The sequence below is a fragment of the Vipera berus genome (assembly GCF_964194415.1).
Source record: "Vipera berus genome assembly, chromosome: 1".
Taxonomy (NCBI): Eukaryota; Metazoa; Chordata; class Lepidosauria; order Squamata; family Viperidae; genus Vipera; species Vipera berus.
In genome coordinates, this window is record NC_138202.1 from 16,444,159 (window position 1) to 16,467,221 (window position 23,063).

Consider the following 23,063-nt stretch of genomic DNA (forward strand, 5'->3'; position numbering starts at 1 on the left):
GGAATCCAGCATTGTCCAAAGACATTTCCATGGTCATGTGGCCAGCATGAATATGTGCTAAGGCACACAGAATGCTGTTACCTTTCCATTGAAGTAGTACCTATTTATCTACTTGCATTTACATGCTTTTAAACTGCTAGAGGGGCTGGAGCTGGGCCAAGGAATGGGAGCTCACCCTTGGGGTCTCGAACCCGGGCTATCAACTTTAACCACTGAGCCACCATGCCCCCTATTATTTCAAACAACCCTCCCACTAAACAGTTCATAGAATTTCTGCCATGCTTAAAAAAAAAACCTCAGATTTTAATGGCCTTTCTACAATTCATGAAAGTGCTGGATAGATAGATCTTGAGGGGAGGGGCAAATGCTATTCTATAGGAGGATGGTAGTTATAAAGAACACCTCTAAGGCCCCATTTAAGGGATGCGGTGGCTCAGTGGGTTAGGACGTTGAGCTTGTCGATCAGAAGGTCGGCAGTTTGGCGGGTCGAATCCCAAGTGCCGCATAACAGAGTGAGCGCCTGTTACTCGTCCCAGCTTCTGCCAACCTAGCAGTTCGAAAGCACATAAAAATGCAAGTAGAAAAATAGGGACCACTACGGTGGGAAGGTAACAGCGTTCTGTGCGCCTTTGGCGTCTAGTCATGCCGGCCACATGACCACGGAGACGTCCTCGGACAAGCGCTGGCTCTTCGGCTTTGAAACAGAGATGAGCACCGGCCCCTAGAGCCGGAAACGACTAGCACGCATGTGCGGGGGAACCTTTACCTTTACCTTTTTAAGGCCCCATTTACTGGATCCCCTTGTGAAGGGGCCTGGAGAAGACCTCTTCTTCCAATAGCCAATATTGTATGGTCAAGTGATGGCTTCTTGAGGAGAGGATGTACCACTATCTCCTTTAAGGCAAAAGGGAACCCCCTTGCTCAAGGATGCTTTCTCCCCTGCCTTGACTGAATTGCCTGACACTTGTCTGGAGTTTTGAGCAATCATGCTGGCTGGGGAATTCTGGGAGTTGAAGTCCACACATCTTAAAACTCCTGAGGTTGAAAAACACAAGTCTTAAAGAGATCCTCTTGCTGAATTTTGGGTTATATGGTTCTCTGGAAAATTTAGATTTTTCTAAATCTAAATCTGTTTTCCATTTCTCAACTTCTGTAACCTTGTTCTGTAGAACCTGAAAGCTCACAAAATCTTTTTCGTTTCTTTGTCCAATACACACATTGGCCAGCTATGTTTTTTGGATGAAAGAAAAGAACAATGGGCATCAGTCTCTCCCTGCGGGGCCTTTCAGAACACAAACAGGCTTGAGTACAAATTGTTATGAATGTAATCGTGATGGGGTGGGGGGGGGGGTGGATTAGAAGAGGGGACATTCCAGGACTACAGTACTGTGGTCTCTTGCCAGTTCTCCCTAAGGAATGGGGTCAAATGATAGAGGATTTTAAAAGCAGATTACCTTTGCAAGTCTTCCTTTTTTGCTTCCAGAGAGCTCAAACTTTATCTAGCTTATTGCAATGGATCTTAGAGCAACTAGGGAAGACCAGACCCAGAATAACTAAGATAATAATAATTTAAAAAAACTGCCTACAAAACTACCACTTCTTATCTGCGATTAAAGGTCTCCCTTTCAGAAATGTCTGCAAATCCCACTACAGTATTAAACCCAGTGGTGGGATTCAGTCGGTTTGCACCACTTTAGCAGAACCGGGTAGCTAATTTTTTGTTGCCCAGGCCCAGAATGGACTTCCCGAAGCGCCATCCACACAGAGAACTGGTTGTTCACATATTTCAATCCCACCACTGATTAAAACCCATAATACAGTATTCCAGGACTGAATCTCGGAAGGAAGCTTGGAAGGGGTTTTAGGTTGTGGTTCACACAAATACGTTTGGGATCTGATTCTCCTGTGGCCCTGATCTCAGCAAAAGAATTAACCATTATGGAGGGCAGGGAATCACTCTGTTCCGCTTGGTAAAGCTTTCTCCTAGTTGAGCTGAACTGCTGATGCTTTCATAGATACATTCACAGGAGAGGGTATATATGTCTATATGCAATAACCACTGATTGGTTCAAAATTGGGAAAGGAGTCCGGCAAGGCTGTATACTGTCGCCCTGCCTGTTTAACTTGCAGAGCACATCATGCAGAGCACATCATGAGAAAGGCAGGGCTAGATGAATCAAAAGTTGGAATTAAGATTGCCGGGAGAAATATCAACAACCTAAGATATGCAGATGATACCACTCTAATGGCAGAAAGTGAAGAGGAGCTAAAGAGCCTCTTGTTGCGGGTGAAGGAGAGTACAAAACCTGGGTTGAAACTAAACATTAAGAAAACCAAGATCATGACATCCATCCCTCTCAATTCCTGGCAAATAGATGGGGAAGAAATGGAGGCAGTGACAGATTTTATTTTCCTGGGCTCCAATATCACCACAGACGGTGACTGCAGTCAAGAAATTAAAAGACGCTTGCTCCTGGGGAGGAAAGCCATGGCAAATCTAGACAGCACACTAAAAAGCAGAGACATCACCCTGCCAACAAAAGTGCGTATAATCAGGGCTATCATCTTCCCAGTTGCAATGTATGGCTGTGGAAGTTGGACCATAAGAAAGGCTGAACGCAAAAGAATTGAGGCCTTTGAACTATGGTGCTGGAGAAGACTCCTGCGAGTCCCTTGGACTGCCAGGCGATCAAACCGGTCAGTCCTAGAGTAGATCAACCCTGACTGCTCTTTAGAAGGCCAGATCCTGAAACTCAAATCCTTTGGCCACCTAATGAGAAGGAAGGACTCACTGGAGAAGAGCCTAATGCTGGGAAAGGTTGAGGGCAAGAGAAGAAGGGGACGACAGAGAATGAGGTGGCTGGATGGAGTCACTGAAGCAGTAGGCGTGAGCTTAAATGGACTCCAGAAGATGGTAGAGGACAGGAAGGCCTGGAGGAACGTTGTCCATATGGTCGCGATGGGTCGGACACAACTTCGCAACTAACAACAACAACATTCAATAACTCAGAAGAAGTTTGCTTGACTATTATCCCACCTTTATTGCTTTATAAGTAACTAAAGGCTGAAAACATGCCTAATACTCCTTCATATTCCTATTTTCCACCCAACAACCTTGTGAGGTGAGCTGGGCTGAGAGAATGACTGGCCCAAAGTCACCTAGTCACCTTTCAGACCTAAGGCAGGACTAGAACTCGGTGTCCTGGTTTCTAGGCCACCACCTTTACCACTGTACCAAGGGTGTCCCAATTTGAATACTTTTAAGACTTGTGGACTTGAAATCCCAGAATTCCAGTCAGCCTGCTTGGGCAATTCTGGGACTTGAAGTTGCCAAAGATTGCCAAGAGCGGGCACCCTTGCACTGACTATATAGCAGGGGTCTTCAAACTTGGCCCTTTTATGACTTGTGGACTTTAACTCCCAGAATTCTGGGAGTTGAAGTCCACAAGTCATAAAAGGGCCAAGTTTGAAGACCCCTGCTATATACCAATGGCCACTGTCTTCTTCCAGCATGGCAACCCACCTTCCCAACTCAGGATTTTCTAGGGGCGTCCCGTTCCATTTCTAAGCAGGATTTAGCTGAGCTCGACCTATTTCAGAGACACACCGAATTCTGCTCCGGCTTCGCTTCAGAAATAAGGATTTCCTTACTCACAACTGCCCAGCGTTCCCACCGGGCTTTAGACGAGAAGGGGCGCGCAAGCCCGAGGGCAAAGCGCAAAGAAACCCAGCGCAAGGGGCGGCGGCAAGAGCCGCGGGAGCGCGCTCGGGGAAAAAGATGTAGATTCTTTTTTTTTTCCCCGAAGAGGCGGAGCCTCCGGAGAGGGGGAGGCGGGTCCTGTGATTTGATAAAGCCCGGCGCGGTGGAACGGCGAGTAGGACTTAACCGACCGTTGAAGCTCCAGGTGGGTTGCTGTAGGTCTTGCGCTAAGCTGGAGCCGCTCGGGGTGCCTGGCTGGGGCGGGCGGGCGGGCGGGGAAGGAGGACGGGCACCGGGGCGCTCAGGTAGAGGAGCGGCAGCGCCTCCTTTTCCGCTCAACCTTTTGTCCTCTTGCTCTGGAGTCAGGCTTTAAAGCAGGGGTCTTCAAACTTGGCCCTTTTATGACTTGTGGACTTCAACTCCCAGAATTCCTCAGCCAGCATCCCTGGCTGAGGAATTCTGGGAGTTGAAGTCCACAAGTCATAAAAGGGCCAAGTTTGAAGACCCCTGCTTTAAACTGCCCGAGGAAAGCGGGCAACTGAAGCGGGACACCGGGGAAGAGGCGAGGCAGCCGGTTCGCTCGGGAGGAGACGACGGTCGGCGGGCGGGAGGCGTTTCCCCTGACGGCGCGGTGTCTCCCTCCAGCTTTTGCCCTCCTTACCTGGCCGATTTGGCTTGAAAGAAAGGCAAGGCAAGGGAGTGGGTGTCTAGTGAGTGTGGGAAGGAGGCTGGGGAGCGAGCCGGGCCAGGCTCACCACTTGGCAAGGGGAGTGAGGGTCTCGGTGGAGAACCCCGTTGCTCTTCTGCGGGTCTCCCTTAGGGATTCCGCTGCCACCTGCGTGAGACACTCCCTCTTCCCAAAGACAACCCAACCCCCCAAAGTGACCCTTGTCCTGTCTCCCTTTAACTTTTCCCACTCTTATTCTGGGAGTCTAGGAGAGATTTCTCACACTGGCCCTGTATAGGCTGAATATCCTGAGAAACTATAGTTTTTTCAAACTAGGATTCCCATAGACAAGAGTTGCTTGTGTATAGGTTGCTGGGAAGGCCTAAGCAGCCTAGTCTGAGATAGTCCAGGGGTAGGCAACCTTGGCTCTTTTATGACTCGTGGACTTCAACTCCCAGAATTCCGGAATTCTGGGAGTTGAAGTCCACGAGTCATAAACGAGCCAAGGTTGCCTACCCCTGGTTAGCCCTTTAGTCCTTCAAAGCAAAAGGACTGTGCGAGCTGCCCGCCCTAGAGAGACATTTTGCCTTTCCAGCCGAACAGAATAATAAGTCAAACTCTGTGTCCAATTTTAACTAAAGGAGAGAGTTAAAACTCTGGCTAACTCGGTTGTTCCCATTCTTCCTGATCCAGCACAAACATGGCAACATCATTTCTAGTGGACAGCCCAAATGTGAAGTACACTCAGGAGTTCATTGAGGCTAAGTACACCTATGACACAGTACAGGTCTGCCAGGAAAATGGTGTCACCAAGGTAAGAAGGGGGCACAGTGGCTTTTCTCTGCTGAAAAAAATCAAAGTAATTTGTGCTTCAAATAGGAAAATTCAAAGTCAAATTCAGTTGGAGCAGTCAAACTCAGCTTTGCCACTCCTGGGTAGGGGATTGTGAGAGATACACATTTGAAAGGCATTGGGAGGAAACTAACAGCCAAAGCATTAAATGATGAGGAAGAGGATGGTAGGAATAAATTCTCTGAGTTGTTATATATCCAACTAGGACTACTGTTAAAAGGGAATACTGACAAGCTCTGCTGAACTTTACATTTTGCAGAAATGTGAAAGAATTTTTAGAGGGAAAATCACCAATGAGACAGGTGGGGCTAATGATGGAGCAGGTAACTGTTGACCAGTGGTTATGTGGCTGGAAAAGTAGAAAGAAGATGGCAGAGAATATTCTGGAAAAGAGAATTGGTGTCTGGTAGGAATTGTGAACAAGAATTCAGATTGCAGCAGTTGATTGCCTATCCTACGTGTCTGAATGTAAATAGAGTAGTACAAAATTAAAAAGGGGAAAAAAATCCCCCAGGAGCTTTTAAAGCTTTTAAATGGTTCTTATACTGTATTAAGATCCAAAGCCCCTTCATGGATTACTGCCTTGTCGTGGCGAAGGGGCTTGCGTAATTCAATGAAGCTATGAGCTATGCCGTGCAGGGCCACCCAAGACGGACAGGTCATAGCAGAGAGTTCTGACAAAACGTGATCCACTGGAGAAGGAAATGGCAAACCACTCCAGTATCTTTGCCATGAAAACCCTATGGACAGTACCAAAAGGCAAAACGATATGACGCTGGAAGATGAGCCCCTCAGGTCGGAAGGCGTCCAATATGCTACTGGGGAAGAGCAGAGGGCTAGTACTAGTAGCGCCAGAAAGAATGAAGCGACTGGGCCAAAGCCGAAAGGACGCTCAGCTGTGGATATGTCTGGTGGTGAAAGGAAAGTCCGATGCTGTAAAGATTTTTTCTCCATAGGAACCTGGAATGTAAGATCCATGAATCAAGGAAAACTGGACGTGGTCAAACAAGAGATGACAAGACTGAACATTGACATCTTAGGTATCAGCGAACTAAAATGGACAGGAATGGGTGAATTTAATTCAGATGACCATCAGGTATACTACTGTGGGCAAGAATCCTTCAGAAGAAATGGAGTAGCCTTCATAGTCAATAAAAGAGTAGGAAAAGCAATACTGGGATACAATCCTCAAAATGACAGAATGATCTCAGTTCGAATCCAAGGCAAACCATTCAATATCACAGTAGTCCAGGTCTATGCCCCAACCACCAGTGCTGAAGAGGATGAAATTGACCAGTTCTATGAAGCACTACAGCACCTTATAGAACTAACACCAAAAAATGATGTTCTTATCATCATGGGGGATTGGAATGCTAAAGTAGGAAGCCAAAAGATAACTGGAATAACAGGCAAGTTTGGCCTTGGAGTGCAAAATGAAGCAGGGCACAGGCTGATAGAATTCTGTCAAGAGAATACGATGGTCATAGCAAACACTCTTTTCCAACAACCCAAGAGACGGCTTTACACATGGACATCACCAGACGGTCAACACAGAAATCAGATTGACTATATGCTCTGCAGCCAAAGATGGAGAAGCTCTATACAGTCAGTAAAAACAAGACCAGGAGCTGACTGTGGCTCAGACCATGAGCTTCTCCTTGCAAAGTTTAGGCTTAAACTGAAGAAAGTAGGGAAAAGCACTAGGCCACTCAGGTATGAATTAAATCATATCCCTGTTGAATATACAGTAGAGGTGACAAATAGATTTAAGGAATTAGATCTGATAGACAGAGTGCCTGAAGAACTATGGACAGAGGTTCGCGACATTGTACAACAGGTAGCAACCAAAACCATCCCAAAGAAAAAGAAATGCAAGAAAGCAAAATGGCTGTCTGAGGAAGCTTTGCAAATAGCTGAGGAAAGGAGGGAAGCGAAAGGCAAGGGAGAAAAAGAAAGATACACCCAATTGAATGCAGAATTCCAGAGAATAGCTAGAAGAGATAAGAATGCCTTCTTAAATGAACAGTGCAAAGAAATAGAAGAAAACAATAGAATAGGGAGGACCAGAGATCTTTTCAAGAAAATTGGAGAAATGAAGGGAACGTTTAATGCAAAAATGGGCATGATAAAGGACCAAAATGGCAGGGACCTAACAGAGGCAGAAGAGATTAAGAAGAGGTGGCAAAATTACACAGAAGAACTATACAAGAATGAGCTTAACATCCCTGATAATCACAATGAGGTGGTCACTGACCTCGAGCCAGACATCCTAGAATGTGAAGTGAAGTGGGCCTTAGAAAAGCTGAGCAACAACAAAGCTAGTGGAAGTGACAGTATCCCAGCTGAGCTATTCAAAATCTTAAAAGACAATGCAGTAAAAGTGCTACACTCAATTTGCCAGCAAATTTGGAAAACTCAACAATGGCCACAGGATTGGAAAAGATCAGTTTACATTCCAATTCCAAAGAAAGGCAGTGCCAAAGAATGTTCAAACTATCGCACCATTGCACTCATTTCTCATGCTAGTAAAGTCATGCTTAAAATCCTACAAGCTAGACTTCAGCAGTATATGGATCGAGAACTACCAGAAGTGCAGGCAGGATTTCGAAGAGGCAGAGGAACTAGAGATCAAATTGCCAACATACGCTGGATCATGGAGAAAGCTAGGGAGTTCCAGAAAAACATCTACTTCTGCTTCATTGACTATGCTAAAGCCTTTGATTGTGTGGATCATAACAAACTGTGGCAAGTTCTTAAAGAGATGGGAGTACCAGACCATCTTATTTGTCTCTTGAGAAACCTATATGCGGATCAAGAAGCAACAGTGAGAACTGGACACGGAACCACTGATTGGTTCAAAATTGGGAAAGGAGTCCGGCAAGGCTGTATACTGTCGCCCTGCCTATTTAACTTATATGCAGAGCACATCATGAGAAAGGCAGGGCTAGATGAATCAAAAGTTGGAATTAAGATTGCCGGAAGAAATATCAACAACCTAAGATACGCAGATGATACCACTCTAATGGCAGAAAGTGAAGAAGAACTAAAGAGCCTCTTGTTGCGGGTGAAGAAGGAGAGTGCAAAACTTGGGTTGAAACTTAACATTAAGAAAACCAAGATCATGGCATCTGGCCCTCTCAATTCCTGGCAAATAGATGGGGAAGAAATGGAGGTAGTGACAGATTTTATTTTCCTGGGCTCCAAGATCACTGCAGATGGGGACTGTAGCCAAGAAATTAAAAGACGCTTGCTCCTTGGGAGGAAAGCCATGGCAAATCTAGACAGCACACTAAAAAGCAGAGACATCACCCTGTCAACAAAAGTGCGTATAGTCAAGGCTATGGTCTTCCCAGTTGCAATGTATGGCAGTGAAAGTTGGACCATAAGAAAGGCTGAGCGCCAAAGAATTGAGGCCTTTGAACTGTGGTGCTGGAGAAGACTCCTGCGAATCCCTTGGACTGCAAGGCGATCAAACCGGTCAGTCCTAGAGGAGATCAACCCTGACTGCTCTTTAGAAGGCCAGATCCTGAAGCTAAAACTCAAGTACTTTGGCCACCTAATGAGAAGGAAGGACTCACTGGAGAAGAGCCTAATGCTGGGAAAGATCGAGGGCAATAGAAGAAGGGGACGACAGAGAATGAGGTGGCTGGATGGAGTCACTGAAGCAGTAGGCGTGAGCTTAAATGGACTCCAGAAGATGGTAGAGGACAGGAAGGCCTGGAGGAATGTTGTCCATAGGGTCGCGATGGGTCGGACACGACTTCGCAGCTAACAACAACAACAAACAACAAAGATCCAAAGGAAACTAAGATACCACCTGTTCTTCAACAATGTCTGAAGAGGAAGGCAACCGATACCACTTGTGGAGCCAATAAAATCTGTAAGGAAACATTCAGGGACGGTTTGCCAGAACGATGGGAGTGAAGTGTTAGGAATATATGTGGTCCAGCTTGTGGGGAAGAAGCTAAAGGTAGGCTGAAATTATAAGTTTACAAAGATCCCATGTTCCAAACTGCCCAATGAGAAGTCAAAGATGGAAAAAGGTCTTGAAAACTGGAAAGGTAAGGTAAGGGGAACAGAAAGAAAATGGCTACATATAATGAAGTGTAAAGACCAGACATCTGGGTGAGAAATAAGGAAAAGAAGATGGTGACCCTACTACAAAGGGCAGAGATGAAAAAAAAAGGCCTGAATGTCATCCTCGTCTGTTTTCTTTCACTTACTGGCTTTAGGCCTCTTATGTTGCCTACTGTTTATAAAGGGTAAGCTAGGTGAGAAAGTTTCCAGATATTCCACTTGCTTGGGAAATAAACTCCTGGAATGCTTGTAAATTGGTTTCTTTGATAAAATGGGGAGAGTAGCTCCTATGTTGTTAAAGAAACCAACTTACAAGCATTCCATCTGGGGTGGGAGGGGGGATTGAATTGTATAGTGACCTTGAGGACAAGGGATTATTTCTTGGAGCAAACACAGAATTTGGGAAGGGACTTTCAAGGTAGATTAGTAACCCTAAAGTCCTTAGCAAAGCAGCAACAAAGGTAATCGGGAAACTTGTTCCACCCTCCTATTGGTTCCTCAGTTAACCTGACTGCAATAAAATCTGCAAATATCATTTCTACATGGAAGCAGACAGCCAGCTCAATTAAGCACCTTCTGCACAGTCTCAGGCATTGCTCATGTGTAGAAGTTTTATTAGCAAGGAGAGGAAGAGAATTTGGATTAGTGAGAGGGGATCTGCTGCCAGGATTAAATATGAAGTAATCTATGATCCATTGCAATTTTGAGCTGTTCTAATCGTTCACCTAAAGTGGTGTTTCTCAACTTGAGCAGCCTTAAGTGCGTGGGCTTCAACTTTTAGCATTCCTCAGCCAGCATGCTGATTAGGGAATTCTGGGAGTTGGAAATCCACACACCTTAAGGTTACCAAGGTTAAGAAACACCCCCCTAAATAATGGCAAATGGTGTAGACATGGAAATAAGAATGATTTTCTGTTTTGGAGTTAGCATATCTTGCTGAGTCCTTCCATCCTCACTAAGCTTCTGATCTCACAAGGTTTCTGTGGTGGGGTGTTTCTACAGGTCAAGCCAACTTCTACTGATCTCATTTTCCGCACAGGCCTGCGGGTCCCCAAGCTGGGTGTGATGCTTGTTGGCTGGGGGGGAAACAATGGCACAACGGTGACTGCCGCTGTTTTGGCCAATAGGCTGGGTCTCTCTTGGATGACCAAGAGGGGTCAAAAGGTAAGTGAGCCATTCAGATTCTTGGTTATATGTGCCGTGTTTTCTGAGAGACACTAAAATTGTGAGCAAAAAAACTGGTTTATAATCTGAAAAGTCTAATGATTATTTAGCTTTATCTTCCACCTAGTAAAAGGTTTATCTAGACCAAACAGAGACATTATGGAATATTGTACCAGGTTTCATAAATGGCATTTAATGGGCTTGGCAAAATATTATTAATTCAGTTTATATACCGCCCTATTCCCGAAGGACTCAGGGCGGTTTATAGGGCAGAATTTAAAAACAATACAATATAAAATTAAAATAAAATTAGATTAAGTATAGCCCCAAAAAGTCAAAATCACAATTTAAAATCATTAAAACCCCTCAGTCCAGGCCAGATAGCTCAAAGAGCCAGGTTTTTAGGTCCCGGCGAAACAAACGAAGGTCAGGGGCAGTCCGAAGTTCTGTTGGCAGTTGATTCCATAGGGCAGGCGTGCCCACAGAGAACGCCCTCCCCCTGGGGATCACCCACCGGCAATCCTACCTTTGGGGGTGACTATGTTGCTCAATTTTAGTGAGAGATCTAAAACATTTTTTTACAGTTTTTATACCCCCAAAATTTGAGTTCAAGTACTTTGGGATCATCTTTTCTCCTACATTTCCTGAATATCAGAGTGAATAAATATATGGATCTTCCTTTATTTAGATAAGTAACATTCCTCCTTTTCAGGAAAAGAGACAGAATATGGTATAATAGAATGTTATATATGTAACATTGTATATAAAGGAATATTTCTATATGTCTATGATTAGCAGAAAAGGTGGGAAGCTAATAGGGTAACTTATAAGGTAAAAATGTAAACGTTGCATATTAATCATTCATTTTTCTGGTATTCATAGGTTCTGAGTAAATCCTTGCCTGGACAGTGGAAGAACCTTAATTTTATGGGGAAGGGGGATATATATAATTATCATCTCTTAAATTTGTGCTAAACATGACTTGAGAAATGATAATTTAGGCAGGAGAAAATAAGGTATGATGCTGACATATAAAGTGAAACCTTAGTAGGCTTGTGGGACCAGGTATTTTCCCATTAACATTTTTCCTAAATGTCTCCTAATTGTGTAAGAGCCAGTTTGGTCGAAGAAGGCACCAGGCTAGAGACTTGAGTTCTAGTCCCCCTTTAGTCTGAAAGTCAGGTGGGTGACTGTAGACAAGTCATCCTCTCTCAGCGCTAGGAAAGAGGCAGTGGCAAATCAATTCTGAAAAGCCTTGCCAAGAAGGACTAGTCTAGGCTGTAGGCAATAGTCAGGAGTCAATGCTGATTCGAAGGCACCCCCAAACTGTGTATAAACTGGTGGGCCTGATGGTGCTGGACAAAATTGTTTGCTGTGCAATTGTGCTCCCCATCTGTCCTGGATGAGTCAGGCAAGTTCTGTAGTATTTCACGCAACTTTAGGCCATTCTTACAATCTGCACTGAAATCTTTTGAAGTGCAGATGAAAGGACCACATCTCCTTCCTCTAATGGTAAGAACTTCCCAAACGTTCTTAAGAATAATGCTCATTCAGCAGAGGGGACAATTATCCAGAGAGTCCTCTTCCCTAGTCCTCTTCCCTAATTTGGAGGTTAGAATACCAAATTAAAGCCTATCTAGGACGCTTTAATTTGGATTCTGGCTCTCAGGAGCAGGCTGGAGCCAGTGGCAGCCCCTTCCATCTCTAGCTTCTAAAATTTAATATAAAACGCAAGTGGTCCATGCTAGATAAGGTCACTAGGTGGCTCCATTGAATGCTTCACCCTCTTTGCCCATACTGATGTCGGCTTTCCCACTTCTACCCCCTCAGCATGCCAACTACTACGGCTCTCTTTTACAAGCATCCACAGTATGTCTCGGGACCGGTCCCTCTGGAGATGTCTATATTCCTTTCCACGATATGCTCCCCATGGTACATCCTAATGACATTGTTTTTGATGGTAAGTACTGGTTTGGAGGGGAAAAAAATGTCACGGGAAGGGGGCCTGCTTGCCTTCTTTTTAAAGTTGCATACTTTAATGGGGAGAACAGTCAAAGAAAAAAAAAAGGAAGGTGGTCATATTGAAGTATGGGCCTGACAACTAATGCCCAAAGCTACCCTGTGGTAAGATGGGCAGCCAATAAATTCTGAAAATAAATAAATAAATTCCATCTTGCTAGGCTGGGACATCTCCTCCATGAATTTGGCTGATGCCATGCGCAGGGCTGAGGTCTTGGACTGGCCCCTTCAAGAGCAGCTGCGCCCCTACATGGTAGGCCTGAAACCTCGGCCTTCCATCTACATCCCGGATTTCATCGCTGCCAATCAAGGAGAAAGAGCTGACAATGTTCTGACCGGAAGCAGAGCGGAGCAGGTGAGTAGAAGGTGCAAAGTTAGGCATAAAGTTACTTAGAGTCTGGTCCTTTAGCTCAATATTCAATCATGAAGCAGTTAATGGGAGTCTGGTTTAAAAAGAACCCCTCTAACCTACGTCTTTTTTTTTTTTGAGGTGAGATCTACTTTTTGTCTTCCACCTTGGTGCCAATCTTTAAATAGGTTCAGGCTTAAAATCTACATTAGTCAAAACTGGATTAAAGTTCAAGCTGAATTAAATAGAATATTTCTGCAGTAAAAATACCATTTGGTATTTTTAATAGCAATTTTGGGAAGTGTGCTCGGGGCATTTCCTTCAAGGCTTTGGGGGAGATATTTATGGTTCAGTTTTTGCATTTCTGTTCAGCCTGCAGGTGCTTCCTATTGAGTCTCAATTCTTGGCAACAAGATGGACAGGTCCAAGCAGTTTTCTTGGGAGGATTTTTCCAGGATTAAAAGGGTGACCAGGCTAAAGTCACCCTCCTGGCTTCCATGTCAAAGGCAGGGCTAGAATTTGGATTTCCTTGCTCTGTCTAGCGCCATAAGCATTAGACCGGTGGTGGAGAGTCTTTTTGGCTCAGTATGTCAAAAATACAAAAAATGCCTAGATGGACTCTGCTGGCGTGTCACACCTCCCCCCCCAAAACAACAGAAAAACGTATCTCCCTCCCACCTTAGGCCACCCTGAGCAGCAGCACCTGGCAGCCCCAAGGCTGGCCCTGGGCCTCAACTTCAATTCTAGCATTACTTCTGCCATTTTAAAAGGCCACCTTGCATCAATCCTCAAGGGGCACAAGGCTTGGGGAATGGTGCAGTTGCCCCCATGGCCTAGAGCTCCCCAGGATTGCCACTTATTCTCAAACGGTGTTCTCTTTCTGTTGACAGGCCCCTGAGGCCTACCTGAGGCAGCTCCAGTTCACCTGAGGCCCTTGTTCTTGATGTGCCTTTGGAGAATGCTTTTCCGCAGCCTCTGAAAACCGTGTGAAAGCATGCTGCATTCTCGCATGAATTTTAAAGACTTTGGAGACGCACAAAAGCACACTCCTTCTTGTGCAGCCTCTGAAAAACATATGACAATGGGTGTGCTTTTATGAATAGCTGTTATCAGGTGTTGGTGAACGCCGACAGGTCAGCCAAAAATGTCGTGGCATGTCATCTTTGACATACATGTCACAGGTTCGCAACCACTGCAAAAGTGACTTCTCAGCCTACTTAAGAGATTATTTTTGCAGGGTGAAAGGGTGTCTTCGAATCAGTTTTTGACTCGTGGCAAAGGCCTGCATTAATTCCTGCAATTTTTTGGGGTATTTTTTCCAGAAGTAGTTAGCCATTGCCTCCTTCCCAGGGCTGAGTGTGTGTGACTAGCTCAAGGTCACCCAGCTAGCTATGTGCCTAAGGCAGGACTAGAACTCAGAAATTACCATCTTTTAGCCTTAGGCCTTAACTCCTACACTAAACTGGCTCTTCTAGTTATGCACGTTTTCATTGAGCCTGCAAAGCAAATCAAGAACTGAAGTTTTTTTTCACCTTAAAGATACTTTTATGCAAAGCTTTTGGAGATAAAACCTGGCATATCTGCCCCACTTCGCTGATATACAGGCCCAGATATCCAGGAGTACAACATAGCTGGTTATTTCCCCCCTACCCCTTAAACTAGGAAGCTACCTTAGGCCATCTAGCCTAATATTCTCTTCCGACAATTTGCAGATGATCTCTGGTGTCCCATCTCATTAAGCGGCCTTTCCATTAGTTGCTACTGGAAATTACTTGCTTGGAAATTGCTGGCATTGTTAGGCACTGAACAGAAATTAAAAAATTGAAGATGCGAATGTTACAGTAGTACTATATATAGTCTAAATTGCCTAGATTAGTTAAATCCCAATTTATTTACTTTTATCCAGGGGTTTTCCCAAGTGGGCAGTGTACAGCATGCATTATCTTATGCAGTCTGGTTGTTACCTTCTTATTTTAGGTGGGGGAAGAAAGTGGTTTATTAAAGGCTGCTGAGTCATTTGAAGTGGCGATTTCTCGTGTTAGATTCCTGCTTATTTGGGCCCAAATTTATGGGTAGTTTATTTATTTATTTATTTATTTATTTATTTAATACGGCCACCCTTTCAGTGACTCTAGGCGGCTTAATAACAGTTGTTGGTGATGGATCCAGGCTATATTTATAAAGACTGGCTTAAATGTCTTCATTAGGAATCTGGTATGACTTTATTTATTTATTTATTTATTTTATTACATTTATATAATGGAATGAATTTGTGAGAAGCAGCAATGCAATCGTTTGAAGTTAAGATCTTTACATTTTGCTTGTTTATTTTTTCCTCCAAAGATGGCTCGGATTCGCCATGATATCCAGGACTTCAAGAACTCCAGTGGAGTAGAGAAGGTGATTGTTCTCTGGACGGCCAACACCGAGCGCTTCTGTGAAATCCATCCTGGAGTGAATGATACAGCTAGCAATTTACTCCAAGCAATTGAGGTGAGATATGGGTGTATTTGCTTCCTTGCTTCTTTCATCCAGTGCTGGCTCTTGCTGATCCTTAAACGTATTTTCTTTTCCTTTAACTTGAACTTTAGGTTTTAAAGATGTTGCATTGAGATTAGACTCCTAAGCATTACAAATCTAAACCAGTTAAAAACTTAATTTGTCTTGTTTGTTGGCCCCCTCCTCTCCTACCCCCCCCCCCACATTTATTTTATTTTATTTATTTATTTTAATTCCATTTATATCCCACCCTTCTCCGAAGACTCAGGGCGGCTTACAAGCTTAGCAGTAGCCTTCATTCTATGTATATGCCTGCTTATTAGGGCTTTCGCCCCCCCCCAAGCGGCATTATTACAAAGTCAGCTTATTGCCCCCAACAATCTGGGTCCTCATTTTACCTACCTCGGAAGGATGGAAGGCTGAGTCAATCTTGAGCCTGGTGGGACTCGAACCTGCGCTAATTGCAGGCAGCTGGTGTTACTTAAGGAGGCATTAGCCCACTGCTCCAACAAGGCTCATATGACATATGAGCCAGACTTTTAATGAAAGTATATTTGTGTGTTTTCTCAGCTACTTGGATATGCTAGGCAGGTTAATGCTTTGAAAAACCAACTTGTACTTGTGGTGTAAGTATGTCCCAAATATCAACTACTTTAATTTTTAGCTGTGGTACATAATTAAAGTAAAGGTTTTTCAGAAAGAAAATGCAATAGCCTAAGTTTTAAATGCTGTTACTTTCCCACCATAGTGGTCCCTATTTTTCTACTTGCATTTTTACGTGCTTTCGAACTGCTAGGTTGGCAGAAGCTGGGACGAGTAACAGGCGCTCACTCTGTTACGCGGGACTCGGGATTCGACCTGCCAAACTGCCGACCATCTGATCGACAAGCTCAGCGTCTTAACCCACTGAGCCACCGAGCCTTTGGCGTCTAGTCATGCCGGCCACATGACCACGGAGACGTCCTCGGACAAGCGCTGGCTCTTCGGCTTTGAAACGGAGATGAGCACCGGCCCCTAAAGTCGGAAATGACTAGCACGCATGTGCAGGGGAACCTTTACCTTTACCTTTAAGTTTTAAACATTTGTAGCAAAGGTTGAATGAGAGAAATATTCAGCTTTAATTAACTGATTACCTTGTGCAGCCTTGTCCAATCCAGTTTTCTTCCAGATGTGCAAGTATTAAAATTTCCAAAATCCTCAAGACAACCTGAGAATTTGCAATTATATTATGACTTTCGCATTTCATCAAAAAGAATTATATTACCACTTTCCTTAGGTATATAAACACATTTGTGTGTTTTGGTTTAAGTGAGGTAAGTGAACCCAGCCACTGTAGCTAATAATAGCTCATGGCTGACCTTATGAATGAACTCAGCCAGTCCTAGCTAGTATCTTGGCTTAGTACAATGTGTGAACCAGCTTCTTCTGTAATCCAGATTGTATCTCAGTCCTCCCTTCAATGCCCATTGCCCTGTTCTATGTTTTTTCTAATTTATAGACATTTTCAACATCTGTAACGTTCAATAGTTCATTGAGGGTATGGGTCTCTCTGGGCTGAAGGGCAGAAGAGGAGGTCTGTCTTTCAGTCTCCTGACCAATTGACCTCTTGATGCTTTCCCCCAGGCTGGCCGGGAGGTTTCTCCTTCTACACTCTTTGCTGTGGCAAGTATCCTGGAAGGCTGTACCTACATCAATGGCTCTCCCCAAAACACTTTTGTGCCAGGAGTTATTGAGCTTGCTATACAACAGGGAGTCTTTATAGCTGGAGACGATTTCAAATCTGGTCAGACAAAGCTCAAGTCAGTTCTGGTGGACTTCCTCATCAGCTCTGGCATTAAGGTGAGTGACAACAGTGGGATGGGGCATACCCTTGGACTGCTGGTTATGCTGTAAGTTTGGGTAATATGTGGCCTCCTACAGGTGGTGGAATTCCAGCTTCCAATAGTGAGGGATGCTGGGAACAGTAGTTTACAAACATGAGGAGGAGGCAGATTTTTCCACCTTTACTGTAACTGTAGTACAGGTAATTCTTGGCTTACAATCACGACAGCTATGGGACAGGTGCTTTATGGCTTTTAAAACATCCCTCTAGCTGTCATAAATGGTTGCCTCCCCCCAATCATATGACTGCATGTCAGGTGCTTGCCAACTGGTCACTTTTATGACTGGCCACGGCATTCTGCAGTCATACGGTTGCAAACCCATGTTTTTTGATAGCAAAAAACTCCATTTGAATGAATGGATTTGCTTAATGACTGCCACTTTCATTAAAACAATTACTGCGTTTTCTTAAGAACTCGGTGAAAAATGATGGAAAAACACTTCCAGTCACGTGGGTGCTTCAGCTTGTGACTGAAATAACTTATAACAGGATTTAAGATCTCACTTACAGTCATAAGTTGAAGACTACCTGTATGATCTTTGCTGGAACCACTTTATACATTTTCATATTGCAAGCCAAACAAGAATTCACAGGCTCAGGGTAAAAAAATAAGAAACTCCATGAGCATTACATAAATATGTTCTTTATCATGCTAAGTGCCATTAATTGCTGCTCCTGTAATATTTTGTAATTGTAGTTTGAACGATGTGTGAACTTCAAGACCTCCAATTTACCAACTTCAAACAGAACAAATCTCTTATGAATCTGACTGACCACGGGCAGTTTTTTCCATGTTAGTATCTGTGGTGGCGCAGTGGTTAGAATGAAGAATTGCAGGCTAATTCTGCCACCTGCCAGCAGTTTGATTCCCACCGGCTCAAGGTTGGGTCAGCCTTCCATTCTCCCGACGTCAGTAAAATGAGGACCCATATTGTTGGGGTCAATAGGCTGACTTTATAAACCACTTAAGAGAGGGCTGTGAAGCACTATGTAGCAGTATATAAATCTAAGTGCTATTGCTATCCTCCTGATGCATTGGATTATCATTCCCATCCTCTGCAGTCAAATTGCCCTTTGGCTGAATTTGGGGATGATAGGTGTGATAGCCAACACATCTGGAAGGGATTGTTTCAAGGCAGATGACCTCCCATCTGAGATTGAAACCTTTTTCTTTTAGTAAGTGAATTTCAGGAATAGAACAGCTGGAGAAAGATTTAACAAAATTCTACAAATGACCATGGGAGATCTCTGGCCTCAGGTATCCCTTTCTTTAAAATCTATATGCAAAGGTTGAGCTGAATTGGCATGAAAGTAAGCAGTCATTGCTTTGCAATATTTATTTTATTTTATTTTATTTTAATCCCATTTATATCCCGCCCTTCTCCAAAGACTCAGGGCGGCTTACAATTTAAGCACAAACCAATGTGCTTAGCAATAGCCTTCATTCTATGTATATGCCTGCTTATTAGGGCTTTCAGGGGCCCCCAAGCGGCATTATTACAAAGTCAGCTTATTGCCCCCAACAATCTGGGTCCTCATTTTACCTACCTCGGAAGGATGGAAGGCTGAGTCAACCTTGAGCCTGGTGGGATGCGAACCTGCACTAATTGCAGGCAGCTGATGTTACTTAAGGAGGCATTAGCCCACTGCTCCACCAAGGCATATGATTGGAATAGCATTCTTTTCATTTTCCCCGAAAGCTCATACTAAGGACTAGAAACCTTGCATTTCCAACAACTGCTCTTTTCTTCCTTACAGCCAGTCTCCATTGTTAGCTACAACCACTTGGGCAACAATGATGGAAGGAACCTGTCTGCACCAGCTCAGTTCCGCGCCAAGGAAATCTCCAAGAGCAACGTGGTGGATGACATGGTGAAGTCGAACCCTGTCCTGTATGGACCAGGGGAACAGCCGGATCATTGCGTGAGTGGGAGGCACTGGTGCTATTTGGAGCATAATAGTGTGCCAATCTGGCTGTGGTGTGTGTGTGTGTGTGTGTAGGGGGGTGTTCATCTCTTTTGGCTGCAAGGGATTATTTACCTGTTGCTTGCTCACAGACACCACTGCACACTCCCCAGACAGGTGGTGATCAAGTACCTGCCCTACATTGGTGACAGCAAGCGGGCACTAGATGAATATACTTCGGAGATCGCTTTGGGGGGAACCAACACCATCGTCATTCACAATGTGTGCGAGGTGGGTACACAGCTGTAGGATTCCACACGAGGCAGACGTGTTCTGGAAGCCCTACATTGGAGAGGAGATTATGGATTTCCCCCCCCCCCCCCCCGGCATCCCTGTTCAAGTGATTGGGAGGGAGGAACGTATATGGGAGGAGGTATTCCGTTTCTTGCTTAGCCCACAGGCAGGAAATGACTGCCAATTCTGAATTTAGGAACTTGGTCTATATTCCTGCACCAACCGGATGTATGTTCCTACGTTGGAATAACCTGCAAAGTTGCATTTCTGATTTGTTCTGCAGGATTCATTACTGGCTGCTCCCATAATCTTAGACTTGGTCATTCTGGCTGAGCTCTGCCAACGGATCCAGGTGGGCATAGGAGACTCCGAGCCAGAGCGCCTTCACAGCGTCTTGTCCCTTTTGAGCTTCCTCTGCAAGGCTCCCCTTGTTCCTAAAGGCACTCCAGTGGTCAACGCACTCTTCCGCCAGCGGGCTGCTATTGAGAACCTATTCAGGTAACGGCAACCCTCTTTGGATAACATCCCGTATAAGCAGCCAGCTGTATGTGGATTGTATCGCAGTGGAAATCCGTATTTGCTCTGCACAATTCTCCGCTTTATTTATCCAATTTAAGTGCCATCCATCTCACTCTCGAAGTGGCTCTGGGTGGCGTTCAGCTAAAAAACACAACTTGGGGCGTGTACATAGTTCCATAATTTTTAAGCTAGTTTTTGTGGCTTAATTAAACTCAAGAGTGTGGAAGACGCAAACGGACTCTGGTACATAGGTTCAGTCCCAACTGCCCCTTTGTTACCACAGGAGCATTTTCTTTCTTTTTCTTTTTTTTTTAACTCAAATTTTTGAACCTCCCATCTCACTCAAAAGAGTTGTGAAGGTAACCATAGCAACTCCTGCATTTGTTTTTGACTGGGCCTGCTGAGAACTGTGTTCGAGTCACCATGGTAACACTGCATTTCTTCCTTGCAGGTCTCTGGTTTTTCAGGCCCTCCACTATCCCCTAAATTCATTAACTTTAGCTTAAAACGTAGCACTCCATTCCCACATTGTTTCTACTAGACAGACAACAACCCTCCTGTTTTCCCCAAGGACCGGATACTTGGATAGCTCCCTCCACAGATTTGTGTTTAGCTGTCATGGTTACTAGTTACTGTAAGACCTATTCCTGTGAATGTATCCAACTCTTTCTGACAAGCTAGAAAGCACTTTTTTATGGCAGTGTTCCTTAAAGTTTGTGTTCCTCTTCTGCCATAGATCTCCCAGCCAAGTTTTAATTCATGAATTTTATAAGCAGTAGAAAACCCTTTTTCTTCCTGCACAATATAAACCTATGTCTCCTTTTGACTGAAGATTTAAAACGTCGGTGTGTTAGGGAGGAATGGTTGCTTGCAAGCAACGTATGCTAACCTGCCGGCTCTTTTCCTTTCTTCCACAGGGCCTGTGTGGGGCTCCCGCCACAAAACCACATGCAGCTGGAATACAAAACCCAGAGATTGTGGAGCTATGCAAAGCAAGGCCATTCCCCTGTGCCCCCAGCTTGGCTATCCACTCCTAAAAAGGCAGCCCCCCACAGGAATGGCTTTGTGGATCCCATTGAAAGCAATGGCCTCCCAGACTCCAGTGCCCACAGCCGCTTAACTGACCTGCAAAATTAGAAATCCAGCATGCCCCACTGCCAGGCAACACTGCATGATAACCAGATCAGATTTACAGCTTGGACTATTTGCCTCCTTCTCTCCCTCTCCCTCCCTCTCTCTCTCACATACACACACACACACACACCATCCCATTTTTTTGTATTTGGTTACTTAGATTTTTATGTAGTAGTGGCAAAGCTGTATTTTGGGACAGGCAACATGCCTTCTTTTTCTGTGTCCTTACCTGTTACGAATGAAATTTAATTTGAACACTTGAATGTTTGAAATAAGATGTAACTATAGTCATATCTTTCATATAGTTCAGAAATTTAGATTTATTTGGCTATCCTTTTTTAATGGTGACATTGGAATAAACACATTGAAACATGAGATGGCCTGGTTACTTTGTGATATCGGCCTCCAATCTTCCATTGTCGGCTAAGGCTACCTCAACCCCCTACTGGCATACAGATCTCTGTGGTTTGTACAATCTATAGAAAACTCATGTAATATATCTTGTAAATGACAACTAGAAAAAAAACCCCATCTCCTGAAGGTTTATGTGATTGCTAGGACTTGACAGCAACTTGCTGGACCTTTTTTTAAAAAAAACAACAACCCTGAATCTGTTGATTGACCCAAACTGATCTTAGGATGACTAAATACAGCTTTAGTATTAGGAAATGGTGTGCCTTTGGTGATTAGAACAAGAAAGAAGAATTTCTTGACTATCCATGGGGATATAATAATGTTGGAAGGGACCTTGGAGGTCATCTAGTCCAACCCCCTGCTCAGGCAGGAAACCCTATACCATTTCAGACAAAGGGTTGTCCAGTCTTTTCTTAAAAACTTCCAGTGTTGGAGCATTCACAACATCTGGAGGCAAATTGTTCCACTGATTAATTGTTCTAACTGTCAGGAAATTTATTCTGAGTTCTAGGTTGATTAGTTTGGCGGGATCTTTGCTGTAGTAGAAAGAGATTGTATTCAATTTATTCTTGCTCTGTTCTACCAGTGTGCCTATCCTCCCAACTGAAAATGAGTGCTAGAATTCAAACAAGAAGAATATTTGATCTTCCTGTAGGAGGCTTGCTGCTGGCATCTGGCCACCAGATGTTGGATTAGTTGAATCTTGGTTTTTATCATAGCAGTATAAGGGTTTGTCCCCTGAGATAAGATAGCAGATTGTTCTGCTTGCTGAATGGGAAACAACAAACCACTTCTAGACATTTTTTCTTAAAAAAAATCCAAATTACATTTATTGATGCAAGTTTTCTCATTGGAAACCTTAAAAATTCAATGACTTCCTCCAAAAATGGTATTTTATTTACACAGAATAACAATGAAAAAAAAAGCCCAAGCTGATGCTGTAATTCCTTTGGATCTGGATTGAGGCAGCAAATTTGCATTCTTTCCCATTATTTAAATTTGTGCAGAAATTTGACCCCAAAACCAGAAAAAAAGGAGCAGAGTCGAACATTTCTCCCCAATATACTTTTTACAATTGCACAAAAGCTGTGAAAACCCAACACTTCAAAAGTGTTAAGAAGTTATGAATTTGATTCCTCATTTTTTCCAGCCACAAATTAATTTGCTTCTGTTTCTGCATCACTTGTAACTTTAAAACAATTACATTTTGGATGTAAAATTTTGCCCTAACTTTTTGGGCATCGTTTTTCCTTACATACATTTTTGTAGTTGCTTTTTTTGAGATGTGAATTTGATAAGATACTAAGTGAGGACATTTATCCCCCAGACACAGATCCAAGTTAAGTTGAGGAGGAAATTTTGTACCCAATGGGAATATACAATCCAAATCCCCAAATCTTTACATATAATTCAGTTGCTTTTAAAAGATCACACACATCCCAGAGGTATGGAAGTGCTAGGTGTAAACATGGTTTTGGAAGTTACAGAGTGAATAGGCAGAAATGAGAACAGGATCAGAAAGAGCTCTCCCTGCCTTGCTAAAATTCCTAGGGAGGAAAGAATAGGATAATAAGAGCCCATTTTTATA

The 23,063-nt window shown here is 43.9% G+C and overlaps 1 protein-coding gene across 1 annotated transcript; it reads left to right on the forward strand.

Annotated features, from left to right (window-relative positions):
* The first annotated feature begins 3,772 nt into the window (after positions 1-3,772).
* ISYNA1 (inositol-3-phosphate synthase 1) lies at positions 3,773-22,011 on the forward strand. Its single transcript, XM_081312716.1, has 11 exons — positions 3,773-3,905; positions 5,061-5,181; positions 10,299-10,460; positions 12,291-12,420; positions 12,641-12,834; positions 15,172-15,321; positions 16,951-17,166; positions 18,968-19,132; positions 19,292-19,405; positions 19,692-19,906; positions 20,845-22,011. The coding sequence occupies exons 2-11, from the start codon at positions 5,068-5,070 to the stop codon at positions 21,062-21,064; spliced, it is 1,680 nt and encodes a 559-aa protein (XP_081168842.1). The 5' UTR covers positions 3,773-3,905; positions 5,061-5,067; the 3' UTR covers positions 21,065-22,011.
* Positions 22,012-23,063: the final 1,052 nt, after the last annotated feature.